Raw genomic sequence first — 18,239 nt, 5'->3', positions numbered from 1 at the left:
GATAGTTTTTCTATAGTTTAGTTGTAATTTTGATGGGAGTATACAATAACACAAGCCATGTTTACCTATGCCTCCATCTTGATCAGAAGTCTTAAAAATATTTACAACAATGAATATAATTTAACAATGCCCAGGTATTTTTTAACTGACTTGTTCTAGGTATTTTTTTACTTAAAAAAAAAGTTTATTTACTTGTTTTTAGAGGGGAAAGGAAAGAAAAGAGAGGGAGAGAAACATCAATGTGTGGATCCCTCCCACACACCACCTACCCCGCAACCCAGGTATGCACCTAACCGGGAATCAAACCAGCGACCCCCTGCTTCCTGGGCCAGCACCCAATCTACCGAGCTGCACCAGCCAGCGCCTAGTTGTTGTTGTTGTTTTTTTCTTTTAAAGTCCTTTTCAACTCAAGCAGTAGAGTCAAATTAAATTGTAAGAAATGTGTAAAAGATGTGTTTAATTAACATTCTAGTTCATAATGAGTCAATAGTCACTCCAGGCAGTTTCACAATGTACATGGAAAATTTATTGCTTGGGAGTGTTACATATACTTTAAAAAATGAAACCACAGATATACTTGTGCCTTTCTTGTACAGCTTTTAAAATATTTGCCCACCTCTACATAGCTGTTGTCATGCACCTATCAAGCCTCTTGTTGAAAAGGTCAAAATATACAAGGCAGACTGAAACATTAGGAAAATACAGCTGTGAGGGTCAGGAGGTTGGGTACGTTTAATGTATTTATAGCATGTGGGCATAGTATATCAAGTACAACATATACTCATTCTTTCATGAGCATTTTAATTAACATGAATTTAAAGTTAGAAATAACTATAGAAAACGTCAAAGAATTTTAAAAAATCCAATCAATTGGTTAACAGAGCTTTTGCTTTATTATCAGTGACACTAATGAGTTTTTCAGATTCCAAAGAACCAATATTGGCATTCATAGCCAGCAGATACATTTCTAAGTAGTTAGAATGTTGGGTCAGGTGGGCTATATATTTATCAGAGTACCTAATTACAATGATTGCTCGGCAATTTAATCATTGTCATTTGTTTCTAATAAAATTGGTGTGTGGGTTGTAAAAAGTTAGTTCCTTAATCATATGGTATGCCTGGACTTTAGAATTCTGATTAATAATTCTAAAGATTTACAATAAGGAAGTAACGTTAACTAAATTTGTTCGATCAAGTGGAAATTGTATTCGTCTGCCACCTGGGGGATTCATAGAAACATTGCAAGTAGCAAAAGCTCAGTAATAAAATACTACAATATACGTATTAATAGTATTTGTCTTGTGAGTGAAGTTGGCTGAAACATACATACACATATATACATGTACATGTAGGTACAATTGTAGCCAATGACATAGTGACAAAATCAAAAAACTTTTATTCTGGATGTCAAGTAACAAAAATGTTTCCAAAAGAAGGGAATGGTTAGTTTTCTAATTGCTGGCAGAGCAAAGAAAATGAAGAGAATTGACTACTGACCACTGCATTTGGCAACTGGAAGGTCACAGGTGACCAGAACAAGAGCAGCTTCTGATGTTTTATGGGTTTTATTGCTATTATGCGCATATCTTTTTATTTATGACATTTGTCTAATCCATTACTGCTGGAGTATAGGAAACTAGTAATTTTTAAGACTGTATTTATTTATTTATTTTAATTGTTGTTCAAGTAGTTTTCTGTCCTTTAGTCCCATCCCAGCCCACCCACCCATCCATCCCTCCTCACCTCCCTCCCATTTCTACCCCTCTAGTTTTTGTCCATGTGTTCTTTATACTTGTTCCTATAAACCCTAAAAACATGGAACGCTTCACGAATTTGCATGTCATCCTTGCGCAGGGGCCATGCTAATCTTCTTTGTATCGTTCCAATTTTAGTATATGTGCTGCTGAAGCAAGCACTGTATTTATTTATTTATTTATATTTTTTGGAGAAGGGAAGGGAAGGAGAAAGAGAGGGAGAGAAACATCAACGTGTGGTTGCCTATTGAGTGCCCTCTACTGGGGACCTGGCCCACAACCCAGGCATGTGCCTTGACTAGGAATCAAACTGGTGACCCTTTGGTTCTCAGGCCAGCACTCAATCCACTGAGCTACACCAGCCAGGGCAGAAACTAATAATTTTTAATAGTTGATCTTTTGCTCTGGCTGGTGTGGTTCAGTGGATTGAGCAGTAATCTGTGAACTAAAGGGTCACTGGTTTGATTCCCAGTCAGGGCACATGCCTGGGTTGCAGGCCAGGTCCCCAAAAAGGGGCACACGAGGGGCAGCCACATGTTGATGTTTTTCTTCTCTCTTTCTCCTTCCCTTCCCCTCTATAAAAAAAATTTTTTTAAATCTTTTATTTGACCACCTTACTAGATTTTATTATTATTTCTAATAGTTTGTCAATAGATTTACTTGTATTTTCTACGTAGAAAATATTGTTTGAAATCATTAACAGATTTATCTTACTTTTCAATATTTGTATTTCATTTCACATTAGCTGGTACCTCTAGTGCAGCATAGCAGCAGAACTGAAAGTGACCATTACTATAATTTAAAATGATTTGCTGTAGATTTCTGGAAAATATATTTAACAGATAGGGAAGTTTCCATTACCAGTTAGAGAGTTTCCTTTCATTAAATCATAAATGTGCATGGGATTTTATCAAAATGCTTTTTAATAAATATTAAATGATACATTTTACTTTTTAAAATTGTTAATATGACATGTAGTTGTTAATCCACCCTTACGGATAAATCTAACTGTCCTGTATTTTGTATTTTCTTTTTAAGCTCTGCTTTCTTTTTTTTTTTTTTATCCTCGCCCAAGGAGATGCTCATTGATTTTAGAGGGGGGACAGGGAGGGAGGAGAAAGAGTGGCAGAGAAGTATTGATTGGTGGCCTCTAGTATGTGCCCCAACCAGGAACTGAACCTGCAATGTGGGCATATGCCCTAACCCAGAATCCAATCTGTAATCCTTGGGTTTACAGGACGATGCTCCACCCAACTGAGCCACACTGACCAAGGCTAAGCTCTGTGCTGTTTTTAATTTGATTTTGCTTTTGGATTCTTCCAATTTTGTTCATAAGTAAAACTGGCCTTTGGATTAGTTATAAAGTACTGACATCATACAGTTTTGGTATCAGAATTATTTTCAGCTTTAAAGTGATGTGGAAGTCAATGAAAGGAATGCAATCAATACATTCTAAACTACTATAATACAGGATAAATTTCCAAGCCTTAGTGTTGTTTTACACATTTCAAATGATTGCTAAAACAAAACTTGGATTGCTTTTTAATTCAATCAAAAGTACCCATTGGACTCAATCCACTTGGAAAGCGAGTCATTACTACAGCTAATATCCATGAGAACTTGGCATTGTATCTGGCCAAGTGCTAAGATACCTAGCCTCTAATGCAACCCTTAATGACCTCCACTTACTTGCTTTCACACCCTTGTGTATTCCCCATCTCTTGAGTGCATTTATCGGCCAGCTTCTAATGAATCAAATATGGTGCAAGTGATGGGATGTCACTTCTAAGATTAGGTTATAAAAGTCAGTGGTGTTTGTGCTGGATATCCTCTCTCTCTTTCTTGGACTGCTCATTCTGGGGAGGGCCACCTGCCACACTGTTAAGGCAGTCCTGCAAAGTTCACGTGAAAAGAAATGGAAGGAGAACTCTGGCCAACAGTCAGCAAAAAAATAAAATAATTAAAAAAATAAAATAAAATGAGGCCCTCAATCTAATAGTCCTGAGGAACAGAGGCCCATATGAGTGAGCTTGAAAGCAAATCTTTTGTCCGGTTTTAAGATGAGACTTCAAACTCAGTCATCAGCTTAGCTACAACCACATGAGAGAACTGAAGCCAGAGACACCAAGTCACGCTTGGGCCCAGATTCTTCTACTTCCAAATTATCTTGCAAAAAATCAAACTATATATGTAAATACATACATATAAAGAAACATGCCAAAATGTCAGTCACTGGATCAAGGTGTGGTTATATAGGTATTCATTGTATTATTCTTTGAACTTTTAATTCTTTAAAGTTTTTCATTAAAAATATAGAAAAAATGGCATTTGAGTCAAATTTTGAACAGTAGAATGTGAATATTATTCTTTTTAAAAAATTGATTTTAGAGAGATGGGGGGAGAGAGAGAGAGAGAGAGAAAGAGAGATATCACTTTGTTGTTCCACGTATTTATGCATTAACTGGTCGATTCTTGTATGTGCCCTGACTGGAGATCCAACCCACAACCTTAGGGTACAGGGATGATACTCTAACCAACTAAGCAATCAGCCAGGTGTGAATACTATTCTTAAAGAATATGGTTCTTACATTAGCTCCTACTTAGAAAACAGATAAAGAGAAAAAATATATGACACAATCTAGGTACTCTATATTATACTGTACATCCCATTTAATGTACACAATTTTTATATTCTGCTTTTTCACTGAACAATATCATGGATGTTTTCTGTCTTTATTGGCTACATGACATTCCACTGTAGAGATGCCATGGGTTATATTTAACTAGTACTCTGTTGTTGGATGGTGCAATATACATCTGTTAATATAAATCTTTTGCTCATCTGTCTGATTACTTGGAAGGGTAATTCAGGCTGTGCAAAGGCCGAGGCAAAAACATGGGCAAAGGTGGGATAGAAGTGTATGGATGGAAAAGTGGAATAGTTTACTTTGTCTGGGGTAGACCACTATAGGCAAGGAGGGTGTAAGGAGACATGACGATCCTTGAATGGAAAAAGTTTGAGAAGACTAGCTCTCACTTATTTTCAGACCAAGCCAGGTACTGTTCTGACCACTTTTTCACGTACAACTTATTAAAATTGCAGGTACACTGTTGTTACTCCTGTCTATAGGCAAGGAAACTGAGGCAAGGAGAAATTAAATTGTCCAATGCTACCCATCTACTGAGAGATGGAGCCAGGATTCAAAAGAATGCGGTCTGGCTCCACAGCCCGGGAGCTATGTATCATTTTGCAGACAAGAAACCATGGTGAGATGCTGAGCATAATACCTGGGCCTTATTGACTTTAAAACCTTAGACACAATAGTGAATGGTGACGGTATAAATTAACATGTGCTTGATCTGTCCCTCTCATCCCCAAGAAGCGTAAAAAGCATTAGCTGAGACCACAGAAAACCTCAACAGACAATTTCCTTACCTCCAAACTATAGAAGGCATTTAACAGTTAGCATTGCTCCCTAAGATGGCCACTGGGCCTGAACTTAAATGAATGGCAGTCAGGATTCAAAAGTGAAGAACCGGGATCCAGAATTTGATAATTAAATTCCAATAGCCGCGCGAGCATTCAAGCAAGTTTCCCGCCTCCTAACCGGTAGCAACCAGATCAGCAACAGTCTCTCCAGCCCAGGGCTGTGACGTCATCGAAGTCAATGACCCTTCCTCTAGTTTCTCTGCTTCTGCGCAGCAGAATAACCAGCTTGTCGTGAGCGTAGCCCCGCCCACTGCCCCGGAAGTTAATGCAGAAGCCACACCCCTCTCCTCCACCGGCAGGGGCGCAGCCATTTTAATTCATATCTGAGTGGGCGGTGGCGATTCGTGTTGGCGGTCTGGCTCCGCCGGGCAGGGGGTAACTTTATTGGTGTGGGGGTGGTTTTTAGTTTAATTTTTCTTTTCTAGCTTCACATCACGGGCCAGTTTGCACGTTCTAATTATCTGAGACCATGTCAGGAGACGCAGCCACGGAGCAGGTGAGGAAGGAGAGTGGTGGGGCCTCGTGGCGACCTCTTTTCACGTTTCTGTTCGTCCTGGCTCTCCAGCCATGTTCGCTTGAGGAAGGGCTCAGGGGTCTAGTGAACCCGGAGGACCTGGTACAGAAAAACTGGGGGAATGGGGAGCAGGACCTGAGATTCAGAGTCATTTTTTGGCTTGTGTTTGAGGCGTTAATATCAACACATTTGATTTAGACAATAACCCTGGAAGCTGCTTCGTCCAGTTTAGGTTCATGAAAGTACTCCGATTGGATGCTTTTGCTATCATTTTGATGTTAGGGTGGTTAGGAATTGATTGTTTAAACATGTACTCGCTGTTTTCAAAAAAGTAGGCAATATTTTTCTCTATCCCTTCTCCGATATATATTGAACCCAGAAGTAGGTTACTAGCTTGAGAAATAATTTGAGATTATACTAATTTGGGGTAATAGATTATTGCTAAAGTGAATAAAGGAAGTAGACTGGGAGTAGAGCGTGCTTTTGCTGGGTAAGATTACGTTAGGAATTTTGTGGCTTTCTTCTTTCTTCTGTTTACATTTCATTTTCGTTTTACAGCGAGCCAAATGCAGAATTTGATATATAGGAAATGGGAAGCCCGTTTCGGTCCCTGTAAATAAAAGCCTCTAGTTCAATATTGGACATAAGTGACGTTTAAATATTTCAAAATTCACAATTTTAGATAAATGATTTTTTTGCTCTTTATTCAGAATTTTGTGGTATAGTGTTTAAGTTTTGGTTTGAAAAATGAAATTGATATTTTATGAAAGGCATTAGTTTCTTTTTCGATATGTTTTGGTGTGTTTAGGTAAATAGTTTTTAAAATGGAGGCTAGTTAGCCTGCAGTCTCAATTTCCTGAAATTCCCCATTGCCATAGCAACGAAATGCACTTAGATTTTTGGTTTCCAAGTTCTCACCTTATAACGTGGAGGTAGTCTAGGTAACTAAATTTCACTACGTCGGGAAGGATCGGGTAGCTGAATTTTGTTGCTGTCGACTGATTTCAGTCCTGAAATCTTGTCAGTGTTTACATTTTATATGACGCCCAAGAAATCAAAGTCTTAAAATTAGTATATGTGTACCTACCCTTTTTCTGCAACCCCTTTTTTGTGTGTTATCTGGAAGTTAAGAGTAATAATACAGAAGTTTTATTGAAAGTTTCCCAAATTCATTCATTTTTTTTCCTTTAATATTTTACTTATTTTTAGAGAGAGGAGAAAGAGGGAAAGAAACATCAGTGTGTGGGTGCATCTTGCAGGACCCCAGCTGGGGACCTGACCCGCAACCCAGGCATGTGCCTAGACCTGGAATTGAACCTGTGGAAAAAGGTTCGCAGGTTGGCACTCAGTCCACTGAGGCAAGGCTGCCAAGGCCCAAGTTCGTTGTTAATTCTTAAATTTATCAGAACTGTGGCGTTTTAAATGGGAGAAATGTTGGTGAAAACTTACAGGAAAAAAATCTCATGCAAAAGTTTTATTGTGCAAAGTTTAGAACATGGAAAGGCTAAAAGTGCAATATCACTGGCAGTACAGTTCTTTTACTTAGAATCAACAATTGGTAAACATTTAGCCGTATTTGTTTCATCTCCCGTACATATTTATTTGAAAATCAGTGGACACAGATTTTCATTCTCATTATTTAGTATCAGCCCCATGTAATTCAGTATCAATGCCCTTATATAACCATCATGCCGTTTTCCTACCCAAGGAAATTAATGCCGTATCATTTCTAAAATCCAGTCTGCATTCAAATTTTTGTCCCAAGAATGTGATTCATAGAGTTTGAGTTTTTGTTTTTGTATCAGAATCTAATCTCAGTTTACAGTACATTATTTGGTTGTCTTTTGAAGAGCCCCCTGATATTTCATCCCCTAGGATATTGTCTACTTGAAGCTACAGGACAGTTTTCTCATTTTCTGGGATACAGTATCACTTAACTTGTCCCTTCTTTTGTCAAGTTTCCTGAAACCTAACCTCAGAACTTTGATAATATTTAGGTTATTTTTGGATAGAATACTTTATAACATTATGTTAAAAGTTACTTTATGCTAGGGTAGTTCCACTGTTAGTGATGTTTAAGTTGGATTACTTGTTGAGGGTGATAATGCTGTGTCTCTGTTCTTTGTAAAAGATTATTTTCCCTTTTAGTTAGTTATCTGTGGTGTTTTGTTTTGTTTGAAGATTTTATTTTTAGAGAAGGGAAGGGAGGGAGAAACAGGGAGAGAAACATCCATGTGAGAGAGAAACCATTGATCAGTTGCCTCTTGTGAGCTCCCAACTGGGGACTTGGCTCACAACCCAGGCACCTGCCCTGACTGGAATTGAACTGGTGACTTTTTGGTTCATAGGCTAGGGCATAATCCACTGAGCCACACCAGCCAGGGCCATCTGTGGGTTAATACTGTGTTCAATAGCCTTTTACCTAGTTATTTGTCAATTGATAATCTTTGAATAAATTTGTTATTACACTGGAGGTCTCAAGTGATGGTTTTAAAAAAATTCTAATATTCTGCCTCTACCCACTGGCTCATATTTTTCTGGTCCTCTTTTTCTCCTTTTCGAAGACTGAGACTGTAGACTTACGGATTTCTCTGTACTTCGGGTGTTAAAATCATTTATAAGCCATTTTTCTTTTGGACACTCACCTCGTCCCAATTTTTATGGTGGTTCTTATGTCTTTTTTCTATCAATCTAAAAGCATTTATTGACATCTGATTACCAATAAGGAGTCATCTTCATATTATCTTTTAACTTTAATGATACCTTTCAAACATTCCAAAAAAAACACACAGTATAATGTTTCTGTCATAGAGTTTCAACTCATGGCAAATCTTGTTTTCACCATACTTTTCAGTGTTTTTCCCATACCCGTTAAAGCAAATTCCAGATACTGTATTATTCACCTTTTATTGAAATGGTAATTAAAAGATGCCTTAAAGAGTGATGACATTAAAATTATGAATCAACTAGCTTGCTTTATTATGTATAAGACGACTGTCAGTGAAAATTTGGAGGAACCGGAGTGCCTGAAATGACAGACAAGAAAAAAAACTAAAAGGGCAGAATAATAAAAATAAAATCCACTCTGAATCATGGATTTGCTTTGGAAAGATGCCAGGGATGGGACAAAGAATACTGCAAGATACAAAGTGTAGGTTTATTTTAGCTTTTTAAGCATTGAAACTTTAAAAAAAGTATTTGCTGAATAAACCCAATATTTTTAATTTGTTACTCAAAAATATGGATGGTCATTTCTTGGTCCTGAAACTCTGGATTTATGCCCTTCAAAAGAGTAATGATTGTAGACAACAAAAGTCACTGCTGAGGTTTATTGTAAAATTTAAGTATTTTTTTTTTTTTACTTACTGATTTTTAGAAAGAGAAACATCGATTTGTTTTTTCCACTTATGTGTTTTATTCTTTGGTTGATTCTTGTATGTGCTCTGACTGGGGAAGGAACCAGCAACCTTGGTATATCATGGAAGGATGCTCTCACCAGCTGAGCTACCTGGTCAGGGCCTATTGTAAATTTTTTACTCTTTGTTTTAATCATATTTTTTGTTTATGCTACTGCAGTTATCCTAATTTTTTTCCTCCTTTGCTCCCCTCCATCCATCACCCCCAACTCCCTTAGGCAGTTCCCACACCATTGTTCATGTCCATGGGTCATTCTTGCATATAAGTTCTTTGGCTACTCCATTTCCTGTACTGTAGTTTATATCCCCATGGCTATTCTGTAACTACCTATTTATACTTCTTAATCCCCTCACAACCCTCTCCCATCTGACAACCATCAAAACGTTCTCCATATCCATGATTCTGTTTCTTCTTGTTTGCTTAGTTTGGTATTTTAGAATTTTTTTTCTCTTGTAAGGAAGTTCCATTTTGCATTTCTAGAGTGATGTAAATTACTTTGCAGTGTTTGTGGGTATTCTTTTGGAGCTTCATGTGTACTATTTTGCTAGTTTAGTAGTGACATAAGTGTGTGCATACAGGTTTCCCCTCTTGCAAAAAAAACCAAACAAACAATATCCAAAAAACCAACAAAACAAACAAAACTGGCTCCTGTCGGGAGTTATGGCTGTATTTTTATCTTGTAGATTTTATTTTTAACTGCTCGATTCGGCTTTTGATCGCATTCTTTTTTTATCCCTGGTTTACCTTGTGCAATATTCCCTATAGCATTTAGTGGAGTAGAGCTCCTCCACTGGGTTTGAGCTTGGGTGGAAGGTGCTGCTTTATTTATTTATTGTTGCATCTTAAAAACCTAGGAAATACTGTTTCATACTTAAAGGTGTTCCATAAATAAATGGATGAATTTGAACCAATGCTATATGTGATATGTTACAAATTCTGAAATAACTTAATGGTTTGCGTAAACAAGTGCATAAATAATTAATACAAAAGAAAATAATTGGGACATAAGAGTTGGGTGGTTTCTAAAATTTTGTTGGATGAGAGGAGGGAGAGAAATGGGTTGGGCCAAGTCAATTCATAAGAACCTTTAATTCCCTAAAATGTGTCTACATTCCTATCTTTTAGAAATAAGACTTCACTTTTTAGCCCTGGCTGGTGTAACTCAGTGGATGGAGCATGGCCCTGTGAAGCAAAGGGTCACTGGTTTGATTCCCAGTTAGGTCACATGCCTATGCATTGCAGGCCAGGTCCCCATTGGGGGGACACACGAGAGGCAACCACACATTGATGTTTCTCTCCCTCCCTTCCCTTCTCTCTAAAAATAAATAAATAAAATCTTCACCCACCCACCCACCCCCCGCCCCAAAGTGAAGATGTTTAAAAAAAAAAAAAGGCTTCACTTTTTAAACAGTCTATAGCCTACCTGAAAATTAGGAAAGGCTAAAATATAAACAAAATCATTCTCGCTTTGGAAAAATGCCATGACTTGAAGAAGCACAGATAAATTGCCATTAGTTCTTAAAAGGGGAATTTGAGGCCGTAAATCATTGTTTTGCCTTTGGTGAAAAATAAATTTGTAAAGATACAGAAAATATGAAAAATGCGTCCTGTTACACTTAAAGAGGAAAGAAAGATGAAATACCGACAATACTGAAATCTGAAGCCTGGTTTATTTTGTTGGGTAGTTACTTGTACTTACTAGCAATTAGGAGGAGTCCCCAAACAATTTTAAAGGCAAGTTGTGAGTGTTTGTGGATGCAAGGAAGAGAGACGGAAAGGCCAAGTATGTATGTTAGATGATGCTTTCTTTGGGCTCAATTATTTTTGTTTTTAAGAATGAAATATTTCTGTAATAGCCTTTTTTACTTTTCCCCTGCCTGTTTTTAAAATATTTAGTATAGCAGTTTTGGGCAGGCAAATTTGATTTGGTCTTTATTGTTAATGTTTATTAAGGAAACTGGACTATACAGAATATTTTGGGAATGATTACTTCTAAGATTGATCTGTGTTTGTAGAACTATTGGTTTTCCTTAGAGGTGCAGAAGAGAAGTACTGTTATGAGAGATTGACATCCTGGATAGACCTTCTGGGACAGCAAAATCTATAGTCAGATGTTTGTACTTATTAAGTGGACAGTTGTCAAAAACAACTCATAGTTTTGTTGTTGTTGTTTTTGTTTTAAAGATTTTATTTTATTTTACTTTATTTTTTAGAGAGGGAAGGGAGGGAGAAAGAGAAACATCAATGTGGGGTTGCTGGGGGCCATGGCCTGCAACCCAGGCATGTACCCTGACTGGGAATCGAACCTGGGACACTTTGGTTCCCAGCTCGCGCTCAATCCACTGAGCTATGCCAGCCAGGGCTAACAATTCATAGTTTTAAACTCTTCTGCTATTGTCCCTACATTTATTTCTCTTTAGACAAGACCCAGCTGTGAATTTGAGTCTTTTTGTTTCGCTATAAGTTGGTAATGATGTGAGAACTAATCTAAAAGGGGATTTGAGTTGGGCAAATGTTTAAATTACCATTAGACTAATGGATATTTTATCATCAGGAAATATTGAATAAATCCAGAATGGCAAAATCATCCTAATTGATGTTTTTCTGATGTTTCACTTAATTTATCTAGTGAGTTAATAGCTTGGCTACTCTTGGTCTAAAGAAGTCACATTTTTTAAAATTCTAAAGTATTAAGATTTTATTTTTTAAAGATTTTATTTATTTTTAGAGAGAGGGGAAGGGAGGGAAAAAGAGGAAGAGAAACTGATACGCAAGAAAAACATTGATCTATTGGTTGATCGGTTGGTTGCCTCTCTCATGGCCCCAACAAAAGGGGCCTTGCCCACAACCCAGGCACTTGCTCTGACTGGGAATCAACTGACAACCTTTTGGTTCACAGGCTGGCACTTGACCCACTGAGCCACACCAGCCAGGGATAAAAGATTAAGGTTTTTATTTGTACTTCGTAAATATTTGTTTCCTAGGGGATCAACAAGCAAATTTAATAAGCAAATATAATAATTATTTGGACCAATAACCTTTAGCTTATTTTTTTCCCTAAGTTTTGGGATTGTTTACATGTTTAGTAGAGTTTTAGTTTTTTGGAAGGGTAGAAGGGATGATATGCCTGGTACATACTCTGGCTCATAACAGACTGGTTAAACAACACATGACTAAATTGGCATCAAGTTCCAACATCACTAGTCGCATGAAGTGCTTTCTTCTCTGCATATAAATTGGCTCAGGACTGTACTTGAACATGCTCTTGCAGAGTGCTACCTTGGTCTACTTTTAATTTTGAAAAATGGTTATCAAGAGAGACTTCAAATGTATATTCATATACAGTTTTCCTTAATGCTTTAGCAAAAAAAAAACCAAACAAACCAAACTTAGGCCTGATGACACTGGATTTTTGTTAAGGAAACAACATTTGGAAAAGATTTGTTTACAGAATAGATAGATTAGGTAGTGGTTTTCAACATGGAATCCATGGTCCATTGCATCATAATCACTTAGTTGCTTTATTAGAATATAGGTGTCTACACCCCAATTTGAGACATACTATAACAGATTCTGTGAAGCAGACTCATAATAGTCATTTGAAATGAGCACCACAGGTGATTTTTATCTAAATGAAAGCCTGCAAACTACTTAATGTATTTTGCTGTTCATAATGCACTCCTGTGTGTAATGTGCCCATCATACACGGATTATTATAGCCCATGGTATGTAATCATTTTATGTCCATGTATAATATGTATCTTTATTGTTCTCTAAAAATTTTGGGCAAAAAAGTGTGCATTATGCATGGCAAAATAAGGTACTTAGGGATTGATGATTCCTGGACCTTAAAAGTTGTTTTTGAATACATTTTTTTTCTTTTTTTGTCTTTTGTTTTTCTTTTTTTGTTGTTGTTTTCTTCTCTTTATTTTCTTTTTTGTATAGTTTATTTTTTACTTTTTTCTTCTTGAATACATTTCTTGATAAAATGAGAAAAAATTGCAGAGTATTTGAGGATGGTTAGCCTTTTAAGATAATATTTTACTGATTTTCTTCCCTCTACTATATTTAGCCATTACCCTTAACAGTGGAAGATACTCATAAAACCAGGTATGAGACTCATTTTTGCCTCTGTTTTGGTTATGGTTAAGAGCTTTATGGGTTTAAATCCTTTACCATTACCCCCTCCCATCTCATGCTTATGACACTTACCACTTGGGTTAAACTTCCACTGACCTTTATTTTAAATTAATTTTTGTATGATATCTAGCATAACAGCCTCCCCATTTACCACAAAAATAGGTAACCAGAGAACAAGGATTATCTTTTTTTCTGTCCAAGTTTTATTTCCCTAGTGGGAATGGGAAGAAAAAAAATAGATTATTATTTTTATAACGAATTTACTAGTTTGTCACCTTTCTCCCTCCCCCAGTTAACAACTTCCTAATAATAAGTGAGTTGTTGCCCTGGCTGGCGTAGCTCAGTGGATTGAGCGTGGGCTGGGAACCAAAGTGTCCCAGGTTCGATTCCCAGTCAGGGCACATGCCTGGGTTGCAGGCCTCGGCCCCCAGCAACCGCACATTGATGTTTCTCTCTCTCTCTCTCTCTCCCTCCCTCCCTCCCTAAAAATAAATAAATAAAATATTTAAAAAAAAAAAAGTGAGTTGCCATATAGAAAGTGGTTTGCACTTTCAATAAAGCTTGACTCATAGTTTTTCAGGGTCTATATATATTCCACAGTTATATGAAAAGGCTATTAAAAATGCTTTTCCTTTCTCTAAATGTGTAACTAGTGTAGTCATATCTTCCAAAATAATATATTGCAATAGATTGGAAGCAGAAGCAGATAATGTCTTCAGTTCAGCCAGACAATAAGGAATCACCCCAAAATGTAAAGCAGTGCTATTGTTTTCAGTTATTTTTTGTTTTGGGAAATAAATAATATGACTTCCTTTTAAAATGAATTAATTTTTTATTTTAATTTTTAATGTTTTGATGGAAATAACCCACATTTTTTCAAAAATCTCTGTCTTCTCAGTATTTAAGAGTGCAAGGAAATTTACAAAAAAAAATTTGAAAATTGTTGAAATATTTCATTGGGCCTGTGAGGCCCATGTCTTAAGTTCAGTTTTTCTGAGTTAGCTTCTCATAACAAAAGGTTAGGCATGGAAAATGAAAAGACAGCCCACCAAATAGGATAAAGTTTTCATAAATTATGTATCTGATAAAGGACTTCATCTGTAACATATAAAGGACTTACAATTCAATAATTAAGATAACCCAGGTAAAAATGCGCAAAGAAATAGACATTTCTCCAAAGATAGACGCAGGGCCAATGAGAAAATGCTGAACTTAATAAGGATCAGGGAAATGTAGATCAAAACCACGGTAAGATACCATTTCACACCCACAGGGATGGTTATAATCATCAAACAGATAGGTATGCCTGACTAGGTTGCTTGGTTGGAGTATCATCTTGAAAACCAACAAAAGGTTGCAGGTTGAATCCCCAGTTAGGGTCTATGGCAACAGCAAGGATCCATGTTTTTCCCTCCTACCCTCCATCCCTTTCTCTCTCCCTTCCTCCTTCCTCTCTCAAATCAATGAGCATATCCTGGGGTGAGGATTTAGGGGAAAAACAAGTGTTGGTGAGTAGGTGGAGAAATTGGAACCCTCATAATGCTGATGGGAATGTAAAATGATTCAATTGCTTTGGAAAACAATCTGACAGTTCTTCAAAATGTAAAACATAGAATTACCATATGACTTAGCAATTTCACTTCTAGGTATATACCTAAGGTTAAAAAAAACCCCAACACAAATCAACACCTAAAAACTAAATCCAGTGTTCATTAATAAAATGTAATATGTCCAATACAATGAAATATTTTTGGTAATAGAAAGTGCTAATATATGATCAAACATGAACCTTGAAAACTTACAAAGTGAAAGAAACAAAAGAACATGGATATCATTTAAAATCATGAAATACCTGCACATCTATCGAGACAAAAGTAGATTGGTGGTTGCCTAGGGCTAGGGAATTAGGACATGGGAATGACTTAATGAGTACAGATGTCTTTTGGGGGTTGATAAAATGTTTTAAAATTTGGTGATGGTTACACACCTCTGAATATACTAAAAGCCATTGAATTGTGTACTTAAACAGGTGAATTGTGAGTATGTGTTATGTCTCAATAAAGCCATAAATGACATTTTAAAAGGTCAGACATCCAGTGGGTTTCCTCAACCTCCATACTTTTAGCTAGTTGTGCATGTGTTATTAACAAAGAAGGAACTAAAGTAGTTCATTTCTTAGCAATACACTACTAGGAAAATAATTCATAGAAGAGGTGCTGGAGAGTTATTCAGTAATATATTCTCCTTATACAAAAAAAGCACATTTTCAAATTCATACTTTTTTCTGATTTTTGTAATCATTGAAGTTGTATATGTTGATATGTCGCTCTATACTCCATACAGTTGTATTATTTTTCTGGTTTTTAAAATTGTACAAATCAAAGAAATTCCCAAAGTCCTAATACCATTGGTAATATGCATACCTTGGAAACCAGTCCGGTTTTTGTTGTGGCCCCCTCTTCCTATTCATACCTAAAGAGTGATAATGCACCCTGGCCAGGTAGCTCAATTGGTTAGAGCAGTTTGTTTTCCCATATAAGAAGAAACCAGTGAGTGCATAAATAAGTGGAACAACAAATCAATGTTTCTGTCTCTCTCTGTAAATTAAAAAAAAAAATTAAGGCTAAAAACGGGTGAAGTGAGAACAGTAGCTCCCCCCACTACACCCATACAAATAACAGTTTTGCATGCGTAAGAGCTGTAAAGGCAAATATTTACAGTTGCATAAGCTTGATTGCAGTACTTGTAGTTTTGAAAAATCTTTATGAAAGACAGCTTTGGTGTGTAAAAATAAACGGAGAAATAAAATAAACAGGAACAAAAAAGTCAGCTTACTTGTCCTTTACAATTTGTTAAGATCCTATATGGTCCTGATGTGATGTATACTGCAAGGGTGTTTTTTTGTTTTGTTTTCCCTTCTTACAATTATGTTCTCATGTTTATTTGCCAGATATGGCACTTTATATAAATGCCCTATTACAGGAATTTAGTGAAGTACCTGCAAAGATCTTTGTAATGCAGAAACACTTAAGTTTCAAGTCTTACTGTCTTGTATATGTTGTGAACTGAGAATGGTGTTCACCATGGCTTCAGGAAATCCTGTGCTCCGGGAAACAGTGTATCAAGTCAGCAACAATAGAAGGAACAGAAAAGAGAATATGTTTAGAAAAAAATAAATACCTCTTTTTCTCATGACAAATTTCACAACAGGTACAGGACAGAGATTTCATTTACAACAGGTATCCTTAAGAAAGCCAGAAAAGGCAAAGAAAATGTACTTTGTAAAGACCTAAAGAGAAAAGAAAACAAGCATCTTCTCAAGAGTACTCTCAAGAAAGGACACTGAATCCTTAGAAATCTATTAGGACTAGTTTTTGACTCTGACCACCTCTAATCAACTCCTTAAAGTGACATTGTTGACTTGATTTTGTGAGATGAACACACAATATAGTATGCAGATGATGTGTCTAAGAATTGTATACCTGAAATGCATATCATTTTATTAACCAATATCAGCCCAATAATTCAGTAAATATAAAATAAAATAGGCTCTGGCTGGCTAGGTCATTTGGTTAGAGTGTCATCCCCATACGCTGTGAAGGTTGCGGGTTCCATCCCCAGTCAGGGCACATACAAGAATCAACCAGTGTATGCATAAACAAGTGGAACAACAAACTGATGTCTGTCTCTCTTTCTCTAAAAATTAACCCCCAAAATGATAATGGAATTATAGTTTATTTTTTAAAAAATAAGGTAATGTGATTATAGTTTATTCTAAAGGCAAACGCTAGATTTCAATAGAGTTTCTTATAATGAGTTTTGGGACATTTAAGCATGGGACAGCTGTTCTTTTCTATAGTAAACAGTTCTGAACTCCCATTGTAAATAGGCACTGGAAATTTGCCAGAAGTTTTCTTAAAGTGACGTAGTCCTCTGATGTCATCTGATTCGGGAAATAATAATACAACTCCACTCCTTCAGGAGGTGTAGATTCCTTGTGGATACTAGCAGAACTGTTGAGTTTTTAATTTTCCTTTGCTCTGTAGAAATATGGTAACCAGGCCAGAAAACAAAGATGTGTTGTTGGCTACCCACCTGGTTCATACCTGTGAGAATGAAGGACTTTTTATTGTGATAATTAAATGTGTCCATAATGAGCAGAGTATACTCTTGGTCATTTTGGTTAGCTTCCATTGTTAATTAATGCACTTGATTAAGAATTATCTGTATAGATAACTTTATGAACATTTAACATCTTTGGCCAAAGAAAAGTATTTAGGGATGTAACAGATTCTGAAGAGCTGAGCCGTGGTTCTGTTACCTTCTAACTGGACTTTGGGCAGTTTCATGTAATTTAATTATATTTCTTATTATGAAATGGGGTTATTAGTTACTTAACAAGTGATGATTAATGCCTGACAAATGTTTCTTACATCTGATCTCCAACATCCTTTGTGGGGTCCTTAGTCCGTAGTAACCCCTTCCCCCAGATGTCTAGATAGAATTTGGGGGGGTTACATGAACTTGCATGGGGAAAATAGAGCTCTTTAATTTTCACAAATCTCTTATCTCAAATTGAGCCTTTTCTTTAGTCATGAAGATAGGCAAGAAACCACACTAGTGTTAGCAACAGCTGTGATTGGAACATTCATCATAATGTTGCACTCATCACTAGACTTGGCACTGGATCTTGTTAATGTGTTAAGTATCTATTAGTATATAAAACCTTGTTTTAAAGATATTTCAATAAAGTTGGTTTCCTTTGAAGTCCCTCATCGTTTGTGTATTTAAGAATATTATTCTGAGAAAGGGTCGATAGGCTGGCTTCACATAGAACTTAACTGGAAGGTACTGTGGCACTAAGGAAGGTTTGAGAGCCCTGGAAAGCCATGGTTTTCAGCTGAGGCTGTACAGAGAACAACCT

The 18,239-nt window shown here is 36.6% G+C and overlaps 1 protein-coding gene and 1 non-coding gene across 2 annotated transcripts in view; one reads left to right on the top strand and one right to left on the bottom strand.

Moving 5' to 3' along the window:
• Positions 1-1,809: 1,809 nt before the first annotated feature.
• On the bottom strand, positions 1,810-1,916 carry LOC114501066. Its single transcript, XR_003684840.1, has one exon. It is a non-coding gene; the product is annotated as a U6 spliceosomal RNA (small nuclear RNA).
• A 3,616-nt stretch (positions 1,917-5,532) lies between these two features.
• The window catches only part of CSTF3 (cleavage stimulation factor subunit 3), a 72,315-nt gene continuing 59,608 nt past the window's right edge, over positions 5,533-18,239 (top strand). Inside the window, exon 1 of the mRNA XM_028514687.2 lies at positions 5,533-5,740. Coding sequence (XP_028370488.1) covers positions 5,714-5,740 — 27 coding nt within the window. The 5' untranslated portion in view covers positions 5,533-5,713. The remainder of the gene's footprint in view (positions 5,741-18,239) is intronic.

This window comes from Phyllostomus discolor, chromosome 6 (genome assembly GCF_004126475.2).
Source record: "Phyllostomus discolor isolate MPI-MPIP mPhyDis1 chromosome 6, mPhyDis1.pri.v3, whole genome shotgun sequence".
NCBI classification, from domain to species: Eukaryota; Metazoa; Chordata; class Mammalia; order Chiroptera; family Phyllostomidae; genus Phyllostomus; species Phyllostomus discolor.
Note: the sequence above shows the minus strand (reverse complement) of the source record. Positions and strands in the feature narration are given on the sequence as shown.